This window comes from Zingiber officinale, chromosome 9A (genome assembly GCF_018446385.1).
Source record: "Zingiber officinale cultivar Zhangliang chromosome 9A, Zo_v1.1, whole genome shotgun sequence".
Lineage (NCBI taxonomy): Eukaryota > Viridiplantae > Streptophyta > Magnoliopsida > Zingiberales > Zingiberaceae > Zingiber > Zingiber officinale.
In genome coordinates, this window is record NC_056002.1 from 1,605,138 (window position 1) to 1,626,795 (window position 21,658).

The following is a 21,658-nucleotide window of genomic DNA, read 5'->3' on the forward strand; positions in this document are numbered from 1 at the left end:
TTCTCATTGCAAACAATGCTTCCTTTTTATTTCTCGAAATTTTGAATTATTTTCTTCATTCAAAAGAGAAACAGAGTTATCAAGCAGCAAATGTTTTTTTTTTAAAATTTTCTTTTGAAATTATTATTGAATTGAAGGGATCTAATAATAACTTGAGTTTAAGATACCATGCAGACGATTGAATAAAATTGATATGGATTGAATGGAATTCGAAGAGAAAAAAATACTGAAAAGTTAAGGATTTTTATTAATTATCTCTTTGTTTTTATTCGGCAATGGAGTCAATCTTTTAATGAGGGGTTTTGCTTAATTGAGTAGAGCGGCGGATTCAGAAATTCATGTAAGGAAAGATGATATTTACGTGAAACAAAGGATAATATTTTTTATCTCTATCGATGAAATCTCATATTATTAGGGGTTTCATTACCGATAATGGGGGTGATCGTCGATATCGCCCTCCCTCTGGATCCACCCCTGGTTGAGTATTTGTTTTTTTTTAATATTTTTTTGGTTGAGTATTTGGTTAAAAACGAAATTCAACCCATTAATCAAAATTAAATAAATTAATTTTTTAAAGTTAATTAAACCGATCAAAATTTTTAATAAAAAAATAAAAAAATCAAATTAATAAAATATCAATTAATTATGACGGAAACCTAATTAATTAAAAATTTCAACAATGGTATTAATTTTATATTTTAATTTATTTTAATTTATTTAATTTAATTGGATAAAAGATTTTAAAATCAAAATTGAACGGAATTAAATATAATCGATTTTTTTAAAAAAAATAAAATTCTAAAATAACCTAATCAAATTTTTATATTCAATCAAATGATTTATTTAATTGAATTGAACTTGAGTACATCATATCAACCTTTCTAAACACAAAATTTACATTAAATTTTCTATTTTAAGTAAAAAAATATTTACTTTAATTATTATATTTATTGCCTTGGCACAAGGATAAAATTTTAAAATTACGTACAATGAATCCTTACCCAAGACCTGACAAAAACTACTGTTCTTTTTTTAAATTATATTTATTTTTTAAATTTAAATTTTATGAATAATATCTCTATAAATTTAAAGAATGAAATACATTTCTTAAATATTAAAATATTATTTAATTGAAAAAAAAATGGCTACGGTTTTTTTTAAAAGAAAAAATGGAACATCCATCGTTTTAGAAACGGTGGCACTAATTTGAGCTTTGCAAAATTTCTATAAAACACAAATTGCATTCCAAAAACAAGCATGAATCTTAATTTATCCATAAAAACAAAATTTGCAGCTGTATCAGTAGACTCTAACATAGAGCTCTTTAACTCTCTCCTATCGGAATGCAATATATACACGTTAATGATAAAGATAAATGCAAATCTGACTAACGAACTCAATTTGTACTCGATCATACATTCTTACATTTCTTCCGTCCAAAATAGCAAACTTCAATGGCACATAAAGTGCCTTTTATCATCACTCAACTATCTTCCATAAGGATTACTGGCACTGCTACCATGTCGATGGCCATCAGTTTCTCATCTTCTTTCTGAACTTAGATGCACTACTATGCAAATTTAGCTTCACCTTTGGTGGAGAACTAAAGCAAAAGGATGAAGCCACATCCTGTTGCAGTATGCAAACGTCTCAAATTAAAGTGCAAAGGGTCACAAGTTATGGTAACAAGACTTAAATGAGCAGAATCAGAAGGTTGTATGTCAAATGAGCTGATAGGTCATACCTTGAGATTGAGGCGGTGGGCATCAAAAACATTCTTCATTGAATGTGAATTATAGGCTAAGATGTAGGACCTATAGGCATCCTTGGCTGATTGGCTCAGGTGGTAGTTTTCTCCGACTATGGTCTCCTGCAAGCCTTCCAAAAGTTAAGTTGAAGAACAAATATGAGACTTCGATGGGATGTTCACAAAAGTGTATTACCAGATGAGATTGAAGATTCGAGATCCTATTTTCATTAAACTCAACCTCTTTGACAGGTACCTTTGCTTCCTGTCAGTGTGTAAATAACACAAATTAGCTTGACACACTTGTAAAACCTTTAAAAATAAACATTTGTGGAGCAAATTATACCTTCAAATAGAGTAGGAATTGCAACTCTTCGGGCAACAGAAAAAGCAAAGCATTGCCTTTGCCACCTTCCCCACGAGCTGTCCGACCAACCCTGTGAATGTATTCCTGAAAATTGATGAAAATTCAGAACTGCCTGCCAAACCAGAAGATGGATGGAAGTAAATGCAATTTGCACATACGCACCTTTGGTTCATCAGGAGGATCATATTGCACAATCCAGTCCTACCCACACAAAAAAGACTAAGCGTCTGGATTAAGTAACAGATAACCAGAGATGGAGAAGTGAAATTTAACTCACCACAGCAGGAATATCAAGCCCACGGGCAGCAACATCGGTGCAGAGCAGGACACCCTTTTCTGCTTTGCAAAAGTCAAAAAATGTAGTAGTCCGCTTTTGCTGCTTTTGTTTTCCATGGATGTCGAGACAATCAATTTGTAAGTATCTGAGGAACTCTGTATGGTACTTAACCGAGTTGCAGGAGGAGAAAAAGACCATTATCTTTTTAGAAAGATTTTGCTTAAGGAAATCATACAAGACCAGAAACCTTTTGTTACTGGGGACAACACAATACCCCTGCTGCAACCCTTTGACGGTTACCTGAAATGGGTGGACATTATCAATATCATTAATACAAAAACAATGTTGGACAAATCTGGAACTCACCTTTGACCTTCCATCATCAACACCAACATATATTGGCTTATCCTTAAATGACAAGCTTGCAAAGTCTTCAACCTGCATATTGCTTATTATTTATCAAGTGAAACCATAAACAAAATTGATACGTCACCATAAAACAAACCTGCTTTGTTTGGGTAGCAGTAAATAGAGCAGTTTGTCTTGCCTGCATATTAATGAATTCTATAAGACACCAAGAGTTTAAAGAAATGGACATGAACCATTGTAAAAGGAAATTTTCAATTCCAAAATAAAAATTAACAGTGATAGTAAAGTCCAGGCTACGAGCAAGATTTTTAGTCAGACATCAAACAAAACTGAACCATTTCAAGTACAATAGAATACAAGGAGAGACCACTATTACTCAAATATCTTCAAATGGAGGGCTGTGATCCAAGTAGCTAGTCACATAAGCCTGGGCCACTGCAAAAGAGGTCAGTGACGCAACACAATTTGAAGAGTATATCCTTAGCAGTACTAAATTCAATTTTAGTTAGATGGTCTGTCCGTCTTAATTTACAGATGACCCTCATGCAAACAAAAAACCAAGGGGCTTCAGTTAAAACTAAAAGCTAAGAGCCCTCATAGCATATATAGCAAAAGAGGTGGTAGAATTACTAAACAAAATAAAAACTTTTGTTCATCAAATGTTACTACGATGTTGGCATCAGGAAAACTCAGAATGAAAATCGAATAAATAAAATTCATGAAGGATAAAGATAAATCATTCAAAGATGCCCATAGCTAACCACATATCTATTTGGGATATAATCTTCTAAGAAAGAAACTGTTCAATGGTTTTCAACACAGTCATACTAGATGAAATGTATGGACACTACAGCTGCTTCTAGTATGAGCATAAGGTTTCTAGAGGCAAGAGTAAATGTAATAGAAGAAGTATGAAATTTCACTGAGATGGGATAGACAAAATGTGATTGATGGCATAGTTGCCAGTATAGTATTTGACACTGAAATCAACAGGAAAATTGAGCATGAAAGAATTCACAATAAGCATGCTATGGTTGAGCCAGAATAGATACCCAATAGACCCTGGAATCACTTTCCAGATCCTCTCTGGCTGAAAGAATGGGCAATATATTCGGAGTGAAGTTGTTGGTGAATGGAGAAGAGAGTAGGATCGTCTGGGCTCTCATTAAATATTATAAATTCATTTTCAAGTCTGGCTAAATTGCTGGTATATGATGACGAGAAATGACAGATTTGTTTGGTCCAAAAGACACACTCCAAGGTTTTCCATTTATAATTTCTATGATGCCTACTAAGCTATCTATGACCACACCCTTGAATACATACAACTGACATTGCAAACCAAAAACAATGGGCACTCAGTATCATGATGCTTAAACAATCAGACAATTTTCCCCCTAAAATGCAGGTTTAAGGAATAATTTGGCAAACTGTTTCAACACAGTTCTCCATGATCTGATTGCAATGAATCTGAGTGAAGGAAAAGTTGCGCAGAGTTCCTGGAAAATTAAAATCTCAGGTGGTAGAAAGAAACTGCTACTCATATCCACCATATATCATGTGGCTGTAAGAGACAGGAGTGCTTGTAGAAACAAGTAAAGCACCAAACAGCTTTATTTGAACTTTTTTGGCTGCTGCAGTAGAGTAAAAAATGTCCTGAACCTGTAGAGCATAAATACTAAGGGGATGACTCTCTCTCTCTCAACATTCCCGTACAGGATTGCTATTCTTTTTAATAGCTCAGCCACAGATCCTGACTATCCGTTTTGTGAAAAATTGCATGCACATCCAGTTTCCAATGAAATTTTATAATTTGAAAAAATTATATACACAGATAAAATGTAGCATACCGTTGGCAATTTCTTAAATATTTGCTTCATGTCTTCCTCAAAGTTTGCCTCCAATATTCGATCAGCTTCATCAATTATAAGAAACTGCATATGAGGAGCCAAGTACAAACTTAGAATCTCAACATTAAAAAAGAGCATATGAACAAATTAAAGTTCTTATATTAACACCAAACATCTGAAGAATGTCAATGTAGTAGCAAGCTGCAACAACTCCACAAACTAGTAAAAGAACATTTCCAAATAAGATATGCTTCTGAACTGCAGCAATAACTTAGCAAAAGCATAATAGAGGAATTGTTGCAGATGAGTCCACAAATATGTTAATAAATATCTCCAATTCATTGAGGTAAAAAAAACATAATAATAACAATAAATAAAAAACTAAAAAACATAAAATAAAATTTAAAAAATGAGGAATGATTGCCCAACAGTGTTATGATCAAACAGGTGAGAAACATAAAATATCAGAACCCTACAAGCTACCAAACGACTCTTTCCAACATTGTCTTGTTAAGAATCATAAACCCAATGAATACTTTTAACCTAATCCTAAAACAACCTTTGCTCATGGAGTACATCAAAATATCTCTTCATATATGGAAATTATGAGACTAATACTTAGCCAAACATCAATGCAAGCCACAAAAGACACTACAAACTGCTCACCCTAGAACAAAGTATATGTACAGTCATATATCTGTTAAAACTCCAACCGAATCTTGTGAATAGATAGATATATTTAAACACACACACGCACAGAGTAGTGAGAACATCCAATGGAAAGATACATATTCGTCAGGCCACTTCAAACTACAAACTCCTATTCAATTACCTATCCTTTATTGTGATACTTTCACTCCTCTTCCTGCCTTTTTTAAAATGACTACCAGCATAAATAAGTTAACCTCATGCAGTAATCTCATACAAAATCCAGAAAATCCAACGTAACACGGGTTGAATAATCAGTGAGATCAAGGATGAAAAAAAAAATCAAAATAGGAAATCAATCTCCTCGAACCATATGACAACTGTGTTGGTGCAACATCCCTCAGGTCAAGGTTGACCTGGTTGACCAAGCTTGAGTCTTGGTTTGGGTTTCGATGTTTGACAATGCAAGGTTGATTGAAGAAGAGTCAAGTAGGTCAAGGATGACCGGATACTTGACTGGGAAGTCCTAACTGGGATGTTAGGCAGAAGGAAAGACCTAGTGAGTGAAGCTAGGCAGGAGGAAAATCCTGGTGAGTGAAGCCAGGTGAAAGACCTAGTGAGTGAAGCTAGGCAATTGGAAAGTCCTAGTGAGTGAAGCTAGGCAGGAGGAAAATCCTGGTGAGTGAAGCCAGGTGAAAGACCCAGTGAGTGAAGCTAGGCAGGAGGAAAATCCTGGTGAGTGAAGCCAGGTGAAAGACCTAGTGAGTGAAGCTAGGCAATTGGGAAGTCCTAGTGAGTGAAGCTAGGCAGGAGGAAAATCCTGGTGAGTGAAGCCAGGTGAAAGACCTAGTGAGTGAAGCTAGGCAGGAGGAAAATCCTGGTGAGTGAAGCCAGGTGAAAGACCTAGTGAGTGAAGCTAGGCAATTGGGAAGTCCTAGTGAGTGAAGCTAGGCAGGAGGAAAATCCTGGTGAGTGAAGCCAGGTGAAAGACCTAGTGAGTGAAGCTAGGCAATTGGGAAAGTCCTGGTGAGTGAAGCCAGGCAAGAGAAATCCAGATGGGTCAAGGTTGACCAGACATCTGGTGAGAGTCCAAGTAGGTCAAAGGGATACTTGACACGAGGAAGAAAAGTCCAAGTAGGTCAGAGGGATTGACCGGATACTTGGCAAGAAGAGAAAAGTCCAAGTGGGTCAAAGGGATTGACCAGACACTTGGTGAGAGAGTCCTAGCTGGTCAAGGGTGACCGGATGCTAGGTCTTATGTACCAACAAGTCATGGTTGACTAGATGTTGGTTTAAGGGGCTTTGGACTTGGTTTTGGGCAAAAACCAAGATCTGGATTGATCAGCCGATTGATCCAGCAGATTTGGATTGATCAGCCGATTGATCCAGCAGATCTGGATCGATCAGTGGATCGATCCAGCAGATCTGGATCGATCGGCCGATCGATCCGGTGAGTCCCTGCGAACAGAACCCCTCTGGATCGATCGGTGGATCGATCCAGAGGTCCCAATCGATCAGTGGATCGATTGGGACGCTGCTGCTTCGCGCGATAAGCACTGGATCGATCCGTGGATCGATCCAGGCGTTTTTCCAGAGCACAGAGGCGTTCTGGATCGATCCGTGGATCGATCCAAAGCCTCCCCGATCGATTGGGAGCATTTCAATCGATCGGGATTCGACCGTTAGCATCGATTTAAGCCGCTGGCGTTCATTTCCTTCGGCATCGCTTCCACGAAAAAGCTCAGATCAACACAGCGACTTCTCCACACTTCTCTCAAGCTCAGATCGCCAGTTCTTGAAGGTTCTTGGAGGTTTCCCAAGTCAAGAGGCGGATCAAAAGCAAGAAGAAGAAAGCTAGGGTTAGGATTTTCATTCCATATCTTGTAAGATATCTATTGTATTTGTTTCCCTTGCTTTCTTCTTGTATTGTGAGGGTTGTAGGGCTTCTCCGCCTTCAGTAGTTACTGAAAAGGAGTGATTTCATAGTGGAGGGTGCGTGAGTAGGTGTGGATCCTTGGACTAGTCACCTCTTGTGAGGTGGATACCAAGTAAACCATCCTTGTTAGCGTTGTATGCTTTTGTTTCTTATATTTCCGCTGCATATCTCTGAAGAAACAAGCAACGCCGACGACGAGCACGCGAAGAGCTATTCACCCCCCCTCTAGCTACTTTTCGGTCCCAACAAGAAGGTAAAGAAGGTTGGAAGCCTACAGAAATCAATTTCCAAATTGAGCTCCTTGCAGAAAATATCATTGGTTGAGGTATTGTTATCAAATATCAACCAGTACTTTATTTTTTCAACCTTCTCATAGATGTATGATTTAGCATAAATTATCAGAAAGCAAAGCATTGAAAACAATAGAATGCTAGGCAATCAAATTCACAGGAAACAAAAGAACTAGCTAGCTTTACAACTATGAACTATTTACCATTAAGTTTTTGTAGATAAATTCTTTGGTGTTTTGGAGATGATCCAAAAGTCTTCCTGGAGTAGCCACCAACAAATTTACTCCTTTAGCAAGACGCTCAGCTTCTTCTTTTCGTCCAGCTCCTCCAATAACCAAGCCAAGTTTTTGAGAATGGTACTTCATTAGATCTTTTGCAACAGCATGTGTCTGCAATGTGAACAATCTGTTAGCCAAAAGTTTCACTAAGTTCCAGTCAGCTAAACAAAAGACACCAACAGAATTTCCAATGCATAAACTAGGAAATTCTAAATTCCTCATTAGCTTATTTTTAAAAGAGTTCAGGTATATTTAGCTAAGAGGCTAAGAGCAACAACAGAGAATGAGACAAAATATCATGGCTAAAAATAGCAGCATTAAAATTTCAAATCTTCACATAAATTAAACAAATCAATAAGTTGTCCCTACTAGTAACATGGTCAACTAAAATTACAAAAGCCATAGTTTTGTTAAATATATATAAATAAAACTCAACGGAATATTTAGGACAAGAATCAGACAATCAATATAGTAAAAAGAGCATGTAGAATAACAAATAAAAGGTCTTACTTGAATGGCAAGTTCCCTGGTTGGACAGATAATAATGACCCCGGTCCCGTTCCGAGGCATAAAACAAATATGATGCAGCAATTCAACTGCAGGTATAAGGAAAGCAAGTGTTTTTCCTGATCCTGTCCTTGCTGCACCCATCAACTCCTTCCCAACCAAGAGTGGTGGGATAGCTCTGGATTGAATCTGCCATCATAATGTGAAACATTATAATCACTAAAACCCAAAACCATTGCTGCATCAGAAAAAAAAAATGTGGACCCAAGGAAAATAGTCATGAAAGAGAGAGGCTAAAATAGAGACAAATATCATAAACCTAGTATTGGAAATGATCATTAAAAAGAGAACTGACCTGTGTCATGTGTTGGAAACCCATCTCTTGGATGGCCTTCATGGTTTGATTGGAAATCGGGAGATTAGAGAATGAGTCAGTAGTCAAGATCCCATGACTCTTTTTATTCTTTATCTTAGTAGCAGCAATAGTCCCCTTTGAACCTTCTACGACTTCATCTCCATCACTCTCCACATGAACATCATGCTCCTCACTTGATTCTTTTGGAGACCTATCACCATTCCCATCTACTACTACTTTTTCCAACTGAGGTTCACCAACTTCGCCTTTGATAGCGTTCGTCTCCGCTTCGTAAGGGTCTGATCTGTTCTTACGTTTCTTGTTGAACTTCTTCCCCTGGTGAAGCTCATCTATAGAAGGCATGGAAATTGTTGTGTGATTGTAACTGGAAACACCTGTATTTATTCAAGGTGGTTGCACTGGCAGCCACTTCTACTAACAGGTCTAATTTGCAAGTTCTGGAACCAAGTCAGCATTGACTTTGCAGACTGATGGTCGCCAATTGCAGAGAATAGAGCTGCTCAAATTTAGCAAAATGAAAGCAAAGGATTTAGTAGAACCAAATTTAGTAGAATGAAACCAAATTGAAAACAACTTTTTAAAGAATGTTTGAATCAAATAATTAAAATTTTCTACTCAGCTCAATTTTGACCCATTTGATTTTTTACTACTTCGATAGTTAGATTAAGCATAATATATTGTGAAGGTAACAAGGACTTGTTTAGAGGCATTTTTAAGCCGACTATGCTACAAGTAGATTTCAAAAGTTGATGCTTTGTTTCTGAAACAAATAAAGCAGACAGATAAGGATTTCAAAGAACATAACATTTTCTTAAGCATCCACAAGAAGATAGGTTATACATAACCCAACCCAAAGGCAATTTAACTGTTGCAATAAGGACAATAGAAAAGCTGCATTTGATTTGAGAAAATATACTATGAAAATATTCAGTAATGAAATATGAGAATGGTACATTAATACATTTGAATCAATAGTTATTAAATTTTCAACTATCTGTCATTGCTTAATTCCTAGACTAGCAATCACTCGACCAGGAGTGTGGATGTCCTCTACAGCAGCAGAAGGCAGTGGTTGGAGAGGCAAATTAATAGATTGAGTCAAATGATGGAATAGTTAGGAAACTCAAACATCAAACACTAAAATCATAGATAATAAGTCAGGTTACCTCATTTTTATCCACTACCCAAGCCCACCCCCTTTGAATATACAAGTACATGAACGCACTAAAACCAAGCAAAAAGTAAGTACAAAAAGTTTAAAATCCACCCACTTAAATATAAGGGTAGGATACCCATGCCTAACTTAGGTAGTTCAGACAGAAGCTGGCACCTACCATACCCACTTCTAAGTGCCCTTTCAATAGCTATATTTCCTTAGCCCCCCTAAGTCAAGTGTTTTTTCAAAATGTTCCAATGTTCATAAGGGAGGAAAACCATGTTATATACTTTTTTTAAAAAAAAAACAATGGAATCAAATTGATAATGTAATTATGTAAATCAGAAAAAAAAAAACAGCACTGGAAACAAAGAAAATAATCAGACACACTGATCATATTAATTCAATAAAACAATAGTAAGATTACGTTGATCGCCAACTATATTAATTATATTAATTAGGGGTGATAGAAAACACAATCCAATGGATATCTAATCCAACCCAATCCAATCCAACCTAGAAATTCAGAATATTTTAGTTTTGGTCAATAATGCAGTGTATTTGGACCTTGCATCAGATACAAATATCTAATTCAAATACTAACTACAAATATAATATACACAAGATTTGATTATCACTCATTATTAGGAGCAATTACTCCCGTTTATTTATTTATGCTAAATGCTAATAAATTGTAATTTAATAGTAATGAAAGAATACCATGAGAAGATTAGAAAAGTAAAAAATCCATGGTTTAGTCTCGGAGACTCTATTGCATTGCATGACTAGTATAATTATATTTTATAAGTTTGGATATATAATTATACTGTATTAAGTCTTTTGATATCTTTAGTTATGGAATTTCAATTTATAATATTGAAATCAAATTGTTATTGTACTAAGCAAACCCAACCCTTTACCGTAAATGGTTTCGGTTACAATTTCAGGTCAATTTTTCATAATCTGAAAACTTGAATTTGATCAAATTTTTGATTGAGAATCGGCCCATGTTCATCCATACTATTAATTCAGGAATACATACATACATACAGTTATTCTAAAATATTATATCAATTATCAAGCTCAAAAGGTGCTATAAAATGGTTCTCATCTGCAATATAAACGCCTACAAAAAAGTGGTGAGTTGATGCAAATAAAACTAAAAAGCTAATGCCACAAGTATGTCAAAGCAAGAGCAACGTTAAAACACAGTAATTGTTGCAGACACAACCAAGAAGCGCACAGAATATGTGATGCTTAAAACCACGTGCATTGTTTACTGATAAGTAGCTACAAACAAGCCAAAACAGAAGCATGGAAACTGGTGAGATTTTAGAGAAAATTATGTTGATGGAACTAATAGCACTGTTTGTGGCAGAGAGATCTCCGTTTTAGGGCAATTTTATATGTTAACTACAATCGCTAAAGATGATGAATTTATAAAAAATAATAATAATAAGGTCGATATTCTACCCGTTCTCGGTGAGCGTCGGCGGTTGAGCTTTAAACAGAAAAAAAAAAAGGCGCAGAGATGGCGGAAGGAAGCTGCCTGGTGAGTCGCGGAGCCGAGTCCGAGGAGAAGTGAGAGTGCCTACTTAGCCTCGTCGGAGAAGGTCGGATTAATGAGGCGGAATGGTGGTGTAGCACCCAATAGGGGCGTGCGTCGGAAAGAGGGAGGAACGAGACAAGGGGAGGCGCTGCCGCAGTCGAGCTAGGGTTCCGGTTCAAGAATCCGGGCTAATCGATTTGCCATATATATATAGTGCGAGTCGCTCCCATGGCGGGCCGGGATACCCGTTTATAGTTAGCTGCAACTGCCCCTCGACTGGTCTTGTTTTATTAAAAATAAAAAATAAAAAGTAGAAATTTCTAAAAAAAAAAAAAAATCTACGTAAAATTATAAAAAATACAGAATTATTGAAGAATATAATTAAAAAATAAAATATAAAAACAAATAACTATTTGTATTAACTTAATTGGGCAAGTAACTATGATAAGAAATGAAAGCCTTTGCCAACGAAAAAATAATTATTATTATTTATGTAAAATTAAGGTTTAAAATTGAAAAATGCATGATTCTATTCATAAAGGTCAACATGTGATTCATCGGTGAGTTAATTTTATCAATCTTCTAAACTTTTCTCTGTTGAAATTAACTTAACAATGTTTATCAATCTTCTTTCATACTGTGTCTACTGATAATTTTCTGTATCAGCCCATACGAAAATGTTAATCCGTAATAAAATCAAAAACATTTTTTTTTATTTAGAACTAGTAAAGCTATTGAATTGGCGAGCTTCGAAATATTTGTTAAATGTATGTTTCAAAACCCTTGAGTACTTTTTATTATTATTAAACAATAACATTAAAAATAATTCTCGTTTCGAAATATATGTCAAATAATCTCCTTACCTAAGACACTAAACGAAATTAAACAGATGTTATATTAATTTATTAACAGTCATTTCATGCATGCTTATGTAACAGAGGCAATCTTTTGCTTATAATTTGACTGAATTTGGAAATCATAATCCATGCATCAATCTAAGAGCTGCCGACAAAGCGACCGACCTACTTAATTAATGACACGATGCGCAGCCGACGTCTCTTGCTGAGACCTGTCTAAGTACGTGTTGATCTTGGGACGAATTGACAAAACGTTGGGGACAAACATATTCGTTTTTTTGTCACAATAAAATCTGTAGAATAGAAGTAGATGCAGCAGCAGTGAATGATTAACACACAACACAATGATGACTGCTTATGGCAGAAACTATTGATGAAATCTAACATTGTACTCGAGCAAATCGAATTGAGAGCCCTAGCAAGTGATTGGAATCTTAATCTCATATGTTCAGCACGCGAATACTGATTGAGTACATATTGACAGTGCGAGGGCAGCAAATGTACTAAGATTAAGGTAGAACATATCTGCCTGTTTTTCTGATGAACAAGTTCCTCAACTTGTTCTTCTCCAATCTTTTGAGCAGTTTTTTGGCGCCAGCCATGTCTACTTCAGCCAGCTTCTCGAGGGATCCAGCTGCACCGTAAGAGAGCATCAGCTTCCTGCACCTCTTGCTCGATGACAAGGACTGAAGGCAAGAGATTGCATATTTTGTTGCTGTGTTCTGAGGATTCGGATCCAGCAAGCGGACTAGAACGATCACGGTCTTGTCATCCTTCTTGAGCTCGCTTTTGTTCTGCGGAAGGCTGATGAGTCCGGCGATGGCCTGAGCTGCGACCTCCCTCGCCGTGTTTGTTATGGCTTCGAGCATTGTGGCGAGCAGAGGAAGGCAACCCAGCTCGCCAATGGATCTCTTCGCCTCGTTGGAATTGGAAATTCGGCAAATGATGGATGCGGCGGCTTGCTGCGCGCCGAGAGAGCCGTCCCTGAGCACGTGAAGCAGCCGGGGGAGGAGACCGAGGGACACGAGGCTGTCGACGGTGGCGGCGCCGATCAAGTTCCGCAATGCACCGACGGCGGGTTCCTTCGGCAGCGGGCCGTCCAGGAAGGCTAAGAGGCTGGGAGCTCCGCCCTCCTCTACGACGAGCCTCCTCGAGGCGTCGTTGCTCGCAGTGAGATTGAGCAAGCACTCCGCGGCGTGCTCTTTGGAACTAAGAACAATTCCGCGGTTGAGGAGGTCGATCATGACACAGATAGTGCCTTCTTCCACCAACGTCTGACGGACCTCCGGCACGGCGGAGAGATTCTTCAGAGTGCCAGAGGCGGCCGATTGGCAAATCGAGTCCCCTGCCTGACAAACATCGACCAGAGGTCGAACACCTCCATGGCCAACTATGGATCGTGCGGTTTCGGTGGAGACGGATAGTCTCTGCAGCGAAGTTAAGGCTTTCTGTCGACAAATCAAGCTCCCGGATTCTGATAGCCGAATCAGAGGAGGAAGCACGGCCTCTGAAACAATGAGATTCTCGCAGCTACCGGACTCGGCCAGCAAGCAGATAGCAGTGGCCGCCTTCTCCTTGATCTTGACGGAGGTGGATCCGAGCAAGCGTATGAGAGCCGAGACGTTGCTTCGCCCGAGAGCGGTCGTCACGCTCCTCTCGTCCTCCCTCATCGCTTCCAGGAGGGCGTCCACCGCCCGGTGCTTGGCCTCCGCGTGCCCGATCTGCAAGCGCGCGAGCAGCACGCGTATTTTGTCGAGTGAGTGAGGCGCAGCGGCGGCGGCGGCGGCCGAATCGTCAAGCACACCGGTCTTCACCAGCAGCGCGCAGTCATCGAGCACGAGGTCTAGCTCACTGGAAACAGCATCGAGGTCGCTCTGCATTTGGAGCTTCCCTGAGGGAGCGCCGCTGCGGCAGGCGAGACCGATGGCGTCGCGGAGGGCGATGGTCACTGACTGGAGCAGTTCCCAGCAGAGCGCGTTCCTGGAGAAGGAGGGAAGGCTGGAGAGGTCGGAGAGAGAGGGGGCGACGCGCTCGATCTTGGAAGCGATGGAGCTCCATCGCGCCGGGAAGCCAGCGGCGGCGCGAGCTTCGGCGAGGGCCTCGGGAACGAGCTGCCGTGCTTGGGAAAGGAGGCCCGCGGCGGAGTCGGTGACCTCAGGCGCGGGCTCAGTCTCTTCGGCCATGTATCGAGTGCCTGTCTTGTGTTTGAGGAAAGCAAATTGCTTTTTCCACCCCGGGTCAACGCACACCCCCTCCACCTCTCCTCTTTCCCCCGCCAAAAGAGGCATGTAACCTCCTTTTCATTTTTTTATTTTTTTTAATTTTTTTAATTCATACTTATATATTCATACTTACATATTTTTAATTTTTTATTTTTCATTTTAAATTATTTTTAATTTTTTAATTTTAATTAATTTTATTTTTAATTTTTTTTATTCATACTTATATATTTTTAAATTTTTATTTAGTTTTATTTTTAATTTTTTTCATTCATATTTATATATTTTAAAATTTTTATTTAATTTATATATTTTAAAATCTTTATTTAGTTTAAAGTTTTAATCAATTTTATTTATTATTTTTCATTAATACTTATATATATTTTTAATTTTATTTAGTTTTATTTTTTAATTAATTTTGTTTATTATTTTTTCATTAATACTTATATTTTTTTAATTTTTTTTAATTTTTACTTAGTTTTTATTTTTAATTAATTTTATTTATTATGTTTTTAATTTTTTAATATTTATTTAGTTTTATTTCTTTAATCAATTTTGTTTATTATTTTTTTATCAAAATTTTTAATTTTTTTTATTTTATATAATTTTTAAATTACTCCCTTCCTTTAAATTACATTCCTAATTTGACACTTAAATTACCCACATCCAACTATTAACACATGTCATAATCTTCTCTCTCTTAAAATCATCCCTCCCTCCAACTATTGACATATAACACATGTCAAAATTTCTCACCCTCTTTAAATTACCCATCCTCTAACCATTGACACCTGTCAAAACACTCCCTCCATTTAAATTCGTCATTCTCCAATCATTGACATCTGTCAAAACACCCCCCTCCCTTTAAATTACCCCTCTTCAATGTTTGACATATGTCAGAACTTCCCCTCCCTTTAAATTACCACACTTCTAACCCTTGACACATGTCAAAATCTTTTATCCCTTTAAATGACCCCCCTTCCAACCCTTGACACATGTCAAAATCTCTCATCACTTTAAATGACCCCCTTTCAACCCTTGACATATAAACATATAAAAAAATTATTGAAAAAATAAAATTGATAAAAAATTGATTAAAAAAATTAATAAAAAAATAAAATTTAAAAAAATCAATTGAAAAAATATAAGTATTATGAAAAAAATAATAAATTAAATTAATTAAAAAATAAAAATTAAATAAAATTTATATAAAATTGAAAAATAAAGTATTGGTAAAAAATAATAAATTAAATTAATTAAAAAAATAAAAACTAAATAAATTTTATATAAAATTGAAAAATAAAGTATTGATACAAAATAATAAAATTAATTAATTAAAAAAATAAAATTAAATAAAATTAAAAATATAATTGTATGAGAGTTATTTTTAAATAAAATTAATTAAAAAATTAAAACTAAATGAGAATTAAATGAAATAAAAAATAAATAAAAAGGAGGTTACATGCGTCTTTTGGCAGGGAGAGAGAGGGGAGATGGAGGGAGTGTGCGTTGACCGGGAGAGGGGAAAAGCAGCTCTCTTGAGGAAAATGCAATTAAAGCGGCGAAGTGGAAACCTTCGACGGCAAGGATGGATTGGGAAGGAGCCAAACAAGAGGACGGTAGCTGATAACAATGTCGCACCAAATCATTTCTTTTTTTATTATTCCCACTCAAAAATTTAAAATTTCAAAAAAAAAAACACACAGGACAATTTTAATTGGTAAATAAATTGATCTGGTTGTTTAATATATAAAAATAATAATATCCGTCTGATTTTAATGACCCCACTTGAGAAGAAGCCATTAAAATTAATTAATATATGGAATGGACCATTTTTTTTATCCTCAATATATGAATCAGAGGATCCGTACTCAAAATAAATAATTAGTATTATGTGATCCATAAATTATTGACCAGATAATGATTCATCTACTATAACGATATTTTAAATAGTTAGAATTTGATCAGTCATAATATACTTTGTAAATTATTATTAAGAATATTATAATAATATCATCTCTATATATTAATTACATGTATTATAATTCAATTCGGGTCAGCTAGATTCTGGCCAAATATATTTACCGTTACTGTAAGAATACTGCTAAATGATTAGAATCTGGTCCGCCAGAATATATTTTGTAAATCATTATTAAGGATATTTTAGTAATATCATCCCTATATATTAATTACATGCTTGCATTATAATTCAATTATGGTCAACCAGATTCTAGCCAAATAGATTTATCGTTACTGTAAGGACATTGCAAAATGGCTAAAATCTAGTCAGCCAGAATACACTTTGTAAATCATTATTAAGGATATTTTAGTAATATCATCTCTATATATTAATTACATGCATGCATTATAATTTAATTCTTGCTAGCTAGATTCTGGCCAATATATATTTACCGTTATTGTAAGAACATTGCTAAATAATTAGAATCTGGACAGTCAGAATACATTTGCAAGTCATTATTAAGTATATTTTAGTAATATCATCTCTATATATTAATTACAAGCATGCATTAGAATTCAATTCTGCCCAACCAGATTCTGGCCAAATAGATTTATCGTTACTGTAAGGACACTGCTAAATGGCTAGAATCTGACCAGCCAGAATATACTTTGTAAGTCATTATTAAGGATATTTTAGTAATATCATCTCTATATATTAATTACATGCATGCATTATAATTCAATTTTAACCAGCCAGATTCTAGCCAAAATGGATTTACCATTACTATAAGGACATTGCTAAATGACTAGAATCTGGTCAGCCAGAATACGCTTTGTAAGTCATTATTAAGGATATTTTAGTAATATCATCTCTATATATTAATTACATGCATGTATTATAATTCAATTCTTGCCAGTCAGATTTTAGCCAAATAGATTTACCGTTATTGTAAGGACACTGTTAAATGGCTAGAATCTGGACAGCCAGAATACACTTTGTAAGTCATAATTAAGGATATTTTAGTAATATCATTTCTATATATTAATTACATACATTCATTATAATTCAATTATAGCCAGCCAAATTCTAGCTAAATAGATTTACCGTTACTATAAGGACACTGTCAAATGACTAGAATCTGGTCCGTCAGAATACGCTTTGTAAGTCATTATTAAGGATATTTTAGTAATATCATCTCTATATATTAACTACATGCATGTATTATAATTCAATTCTGGTCAGTCATAGATATACCGTTACTGTAAAGACTCTGCTAAATGGTTAGAATCTGGACAGCCATAATACACTTTGTAAATCATTATTAAGGATATTTTAGTAATATCATCTCTATATATTAATTTCATACATATATTATAATTCAATTATGACCAACCATATTCTAATCAAATAGATTTATCATTACTATAAGGGCACTTTAAATAACTAGAAATTGAATAGTCATAATACACTTTGTAAGTTATTATTAAAAATATTTTAATAATATTATCTTTATATATTAATTATATGTCTACGTTATAATTCAATTCATCAATCAAATTCTGATGGAATAAATTTTTTGTTATTATACGAACACGGCTAATCCTCAATTTACATATAGTGACCAAAATTAATCTATAAGGACCATCTCTCTCATCCTCAATTTACGGACCAGAGTCGTCTGAAATAATGGGAGAGAAGTTGCACTAGAATGCAAGTCCAAAATTTTTGAAAAAAAAAGGGTAAATTTGGAATTATAAATTTTAGAGAAATAAATTAATGAGACTAAATTGTGTTAATTATGTAAAATAGCAGGGTAAATAAGTAAAGTGACTTTGAGGAGTGGGTAAACCGTGTTTTCAGGCGAAGAGACATTTGCATGCAAAGACGAGCTGCCGCACTGCACGTGAGCATAAAGGCTGCTAAGAACAAGGCTGTATTTATTTTTTTTATCTTTAACTAACTATAAGAAATAATTCAGTAATTCAAATTTAAATATTTTCTAAACCTTAGATACTTTTCACTAGATCAAGCGTTAATGATAAGCTTTAAAGCCTTATAGCTAATTCTTGGTAAGAACATCAAACATTAAATTTTTATTAAACTTTTAATTATTTTTTGTAAACAAGTTTTTTTTAAAAAAAAATAAAATATCCATAAAAATTTAGACCTGGTGGGCTCAGGCCGGACCGGAATCCGGATAAGTCAAAGCCTCTCACGGGCTGCCTTGAGCCCGGCCCGTCTCTGGTCCAATTCAATACATGCAGAAAATTATTACCAATTTTGTGTATTTTTGGCACGTGACTGAAATGACGAACAACAAAAATCTGAATTTTGGATGCTCGCTAAATCCACAGTTTGTTTTTCTTGAGATGTGATTTAGTAATCTATTATTGTCGGTAAAACCAATGCCGAAGGATGTGTGAGCAATTAATTTAATAGTTTGAATCGGTGTAATTAAGCGAGTTTCATCGAGGGTTCACAAGATCCAATTCCTCGTAATTAAAGACTAATTAATCGACACGCTATCATGTTGATTGGCCGGATCATTAATATCTCGTCTGGCTAAACCGGGCCATCGTGGATACTTCCTCCCTAGAAAATGAAGGTAAACGTAGTCGCTACGTTTAAAGGGGGTTTGTTCCTCCCTAGAAAATCAACGTTCTAAAATACAGCATTTATCAATCAAACGACGTACAATAGAAACTGGGGGCCAGAGTGAAAGTTTTGTAATTTTGATGATGGGCACTAGGCCCAGTAGATTCATTAGAGACAAAATTACTATCGCCCTTTTACCTTTTTCATCTCATCTTATCTCTCTCAATTTTTAAAAAATAAAAGGGTAAAATCTTCTTTTATAGTATTTTTTCCCCTAAGAGTATGATTAGGGAAAAAAATACTAGTCTTCTTAGGCTAAGCAAATAGAAGTATTCATTTTGCTCTAAGTCGACTATTCAATCGACTGATAATTTATTCTATTCGCTTTCAGTCGATTGGTAATTTTATCAGTAAATTTATAATCACTAGTATTTTTATAACCACAAATCCTAAAATTCCATTCCGGATTAGTTGGTTCTCAACCACCAGTCAACTGAAACATATACTAGTCGACTGGTATCCATAGAATCATAAACCTTGGAATTTAATTTCGGATTTGTTGGTTCTCATCCACCAGTCAACTGAGACATATATCAGTCGACTAAGATCCCTAGAATCATAAACCATGTAATTCCATTCCAGGCTTGTTGGTTCTCAACCATCAATTGACTGAGACATATACCAGTAGATTAGTAAGTTTTAACTTAGAATTTTACCCCCGAGTACAATTAGTCATGCACTTATCCTCGTCCGCACAACTTTGATATTGCCTTTTAGCCTCCTCCATCAGCTTTGCATCCTTCGAATGCTTCTCCATTCTTCACAATTTGCCTTCAAGAGTTTCATTCGGCTTTGTCATGGTTGTCGGATTTTCCTTTGCCAAAAACTCCTTATCTCCGGATCTTTATCCTTGCCAAGAAGCTCCTCACTCTCGAGACTTCACTTTCCAAGAGCTTCTCGCTCTGGGACTGCATGCTTATCAAGAGCCTCTCGCTCCAGGTCTTTGCCTTGCCAAGTCACACTTGGACTTACACCGTCAAGATTCCCATTCTTGGATTTCATTTTTGCAAATATCACACTTGGTCTTTCCTTGCACCTGTCACATGCACACTTAATAGCACATATCAAATATAGATACAAATCCTAGCTTAAACCCTTTGTTCAAACATCAAACATAAGGATTCATCAATTGCTCTAACAAATATATCTTGGAGTCAATTCCCAATAAATACATAAAGTGTGATGCCTTAACCTCATCTCTCTTATGCAAAAGTCCATTGTGCTATGACAAATGTCCCTCTCAGAGAATATGGAGCCGCTCTCGAGGAATCACTAAAATAACGAGTTTATCTTCTGTAACAATTACCTGATCATAAAATCATTTATATCCAATTCTTTCCTAATAAGGATTCAAGATCCTAATCGAATGTGTATTCTATTTCAATCTTATTTCAAATTATTTATAATTCACAAGTCTATAAATAACACTATAATTTTAATTTGTTCGTTGCATTCCTTTTTAATAAACCCATAGAGTCGTTCAATGTCACCATACCTGCAAAGTGGTCTTTTATATAACTTCATATCCTAAAAATTTATTTAGCTCAATTAGTAATGATATTTACAAGCTTACAATAAAATTATAATCTAAAGATTTCATAAATCATGACTATCTTTACTTTTGAATATGAATTAGTATAGAATTTGAAACCTTCTACACTTATTGAGTCATGTAATTTTTGCTGAGAATAGATGATCAAATATTTATGTTATGTTGACTAGAATGATTTATCTTATTTTGATGTTATTTGTTTATACTCTAATTACTGAGGAAATTTTTTTAAGTAATAAAGTAGGTAAAGATGATACTTTGTAATAAAATGAAGGATGAAGGATGAAAGATGAATCTCGAAGATTACTTGATATTTTATATTAAATGAGATTTAACTAAGGATATTAATGTAAATTTTATTATAGATGAAATTTATACTTTAAAATCTTGTAAGATTGTGTTGAATATTATAATATAACAATTTTTTATATATATTAGTTATCGTGCACACGTGTTATATGTATAATATAATGGAATACGTGTAAATTAGTACTTTAGGCTCATAAATTGGACTTGATAACGCTACGTCAAGTCCATACAGTACTACAACATCAAGGGGATGCGCGAGTTATTATAATGAACTTTCTCTCATAAAAAATTAATTTAATTTTTTATATCAGATATTAAACTAATAAAAACATATACTACACTTGATCTTCACAGAAAGGTCAAGAAATGTATGTTTTTTAACGTTGCCGACCCAAGGTATTTATAGAAACTTCTCTACTCGCAGTATTACCAATCCTAAGATGTGAGACTAAAGAGAACCATGACAATACATATTTTTTATATAAAAAATAATAAAAAAATTACTAATAAACCTTAAATTATTTTCAATGTAAAAATAACATTAACATAATTTAATTTTGGACTCTATTAAAATTAATTATTTTTCCAAATTCTTAGTTAAATAGTAATATATATATAATTTATTATATTTTTGATAATAATATATAATTTATTTTATTAAGTTTAAGCTCCTAAACTCTAATTTCTAAATTCGTCTGTAATCATTATAGTATAATGTCGACTATTATTGATTAAAGATGAGTATCTATTTGTACA

General features: G+C 35.2%; 1 protein-coding gene and 2 pseudogenes across 1 annotated transcript; all 3 read right to left on the reverse strand.

Annotated features, from left to right (window-relative positions):
• Nucleotides 1–1,243: 1,243 nt before the first annotated feature.
• Nucleotides 1,244–11,552, reverse strand: LOC122019797 (annotated as a pseudogene).
• A 1,078-nt stretch (nucleotides 11,553–12,630) lies between these two features.
• On the reverse strand, nucleotides 12,631–14,444 carry LOC122019800. Its single transcript, XM_042577328.1, has one exon. The coding sequence runs from the start codon at nucleotides 14,388–14,390 to the stop codon at nucleotides 12,717–12,719; it is 1,674 nt and encodes a 557-aa protein (XP_042433262.1). The 5' UTR covers nucleotides 14,391–14,444; the 3' UTR covers nucleotides 12,631–12,716.
• Nucleotides 14,445–21,110: 6,666 nt separating this feature from the next.
• Nucleotides 21,111–21,274, reverse strand: LOC122022139 (annotated as a pseudogene).
• Nucleotides 21,275–21,658: the final 384 nt, after the last annotated feature.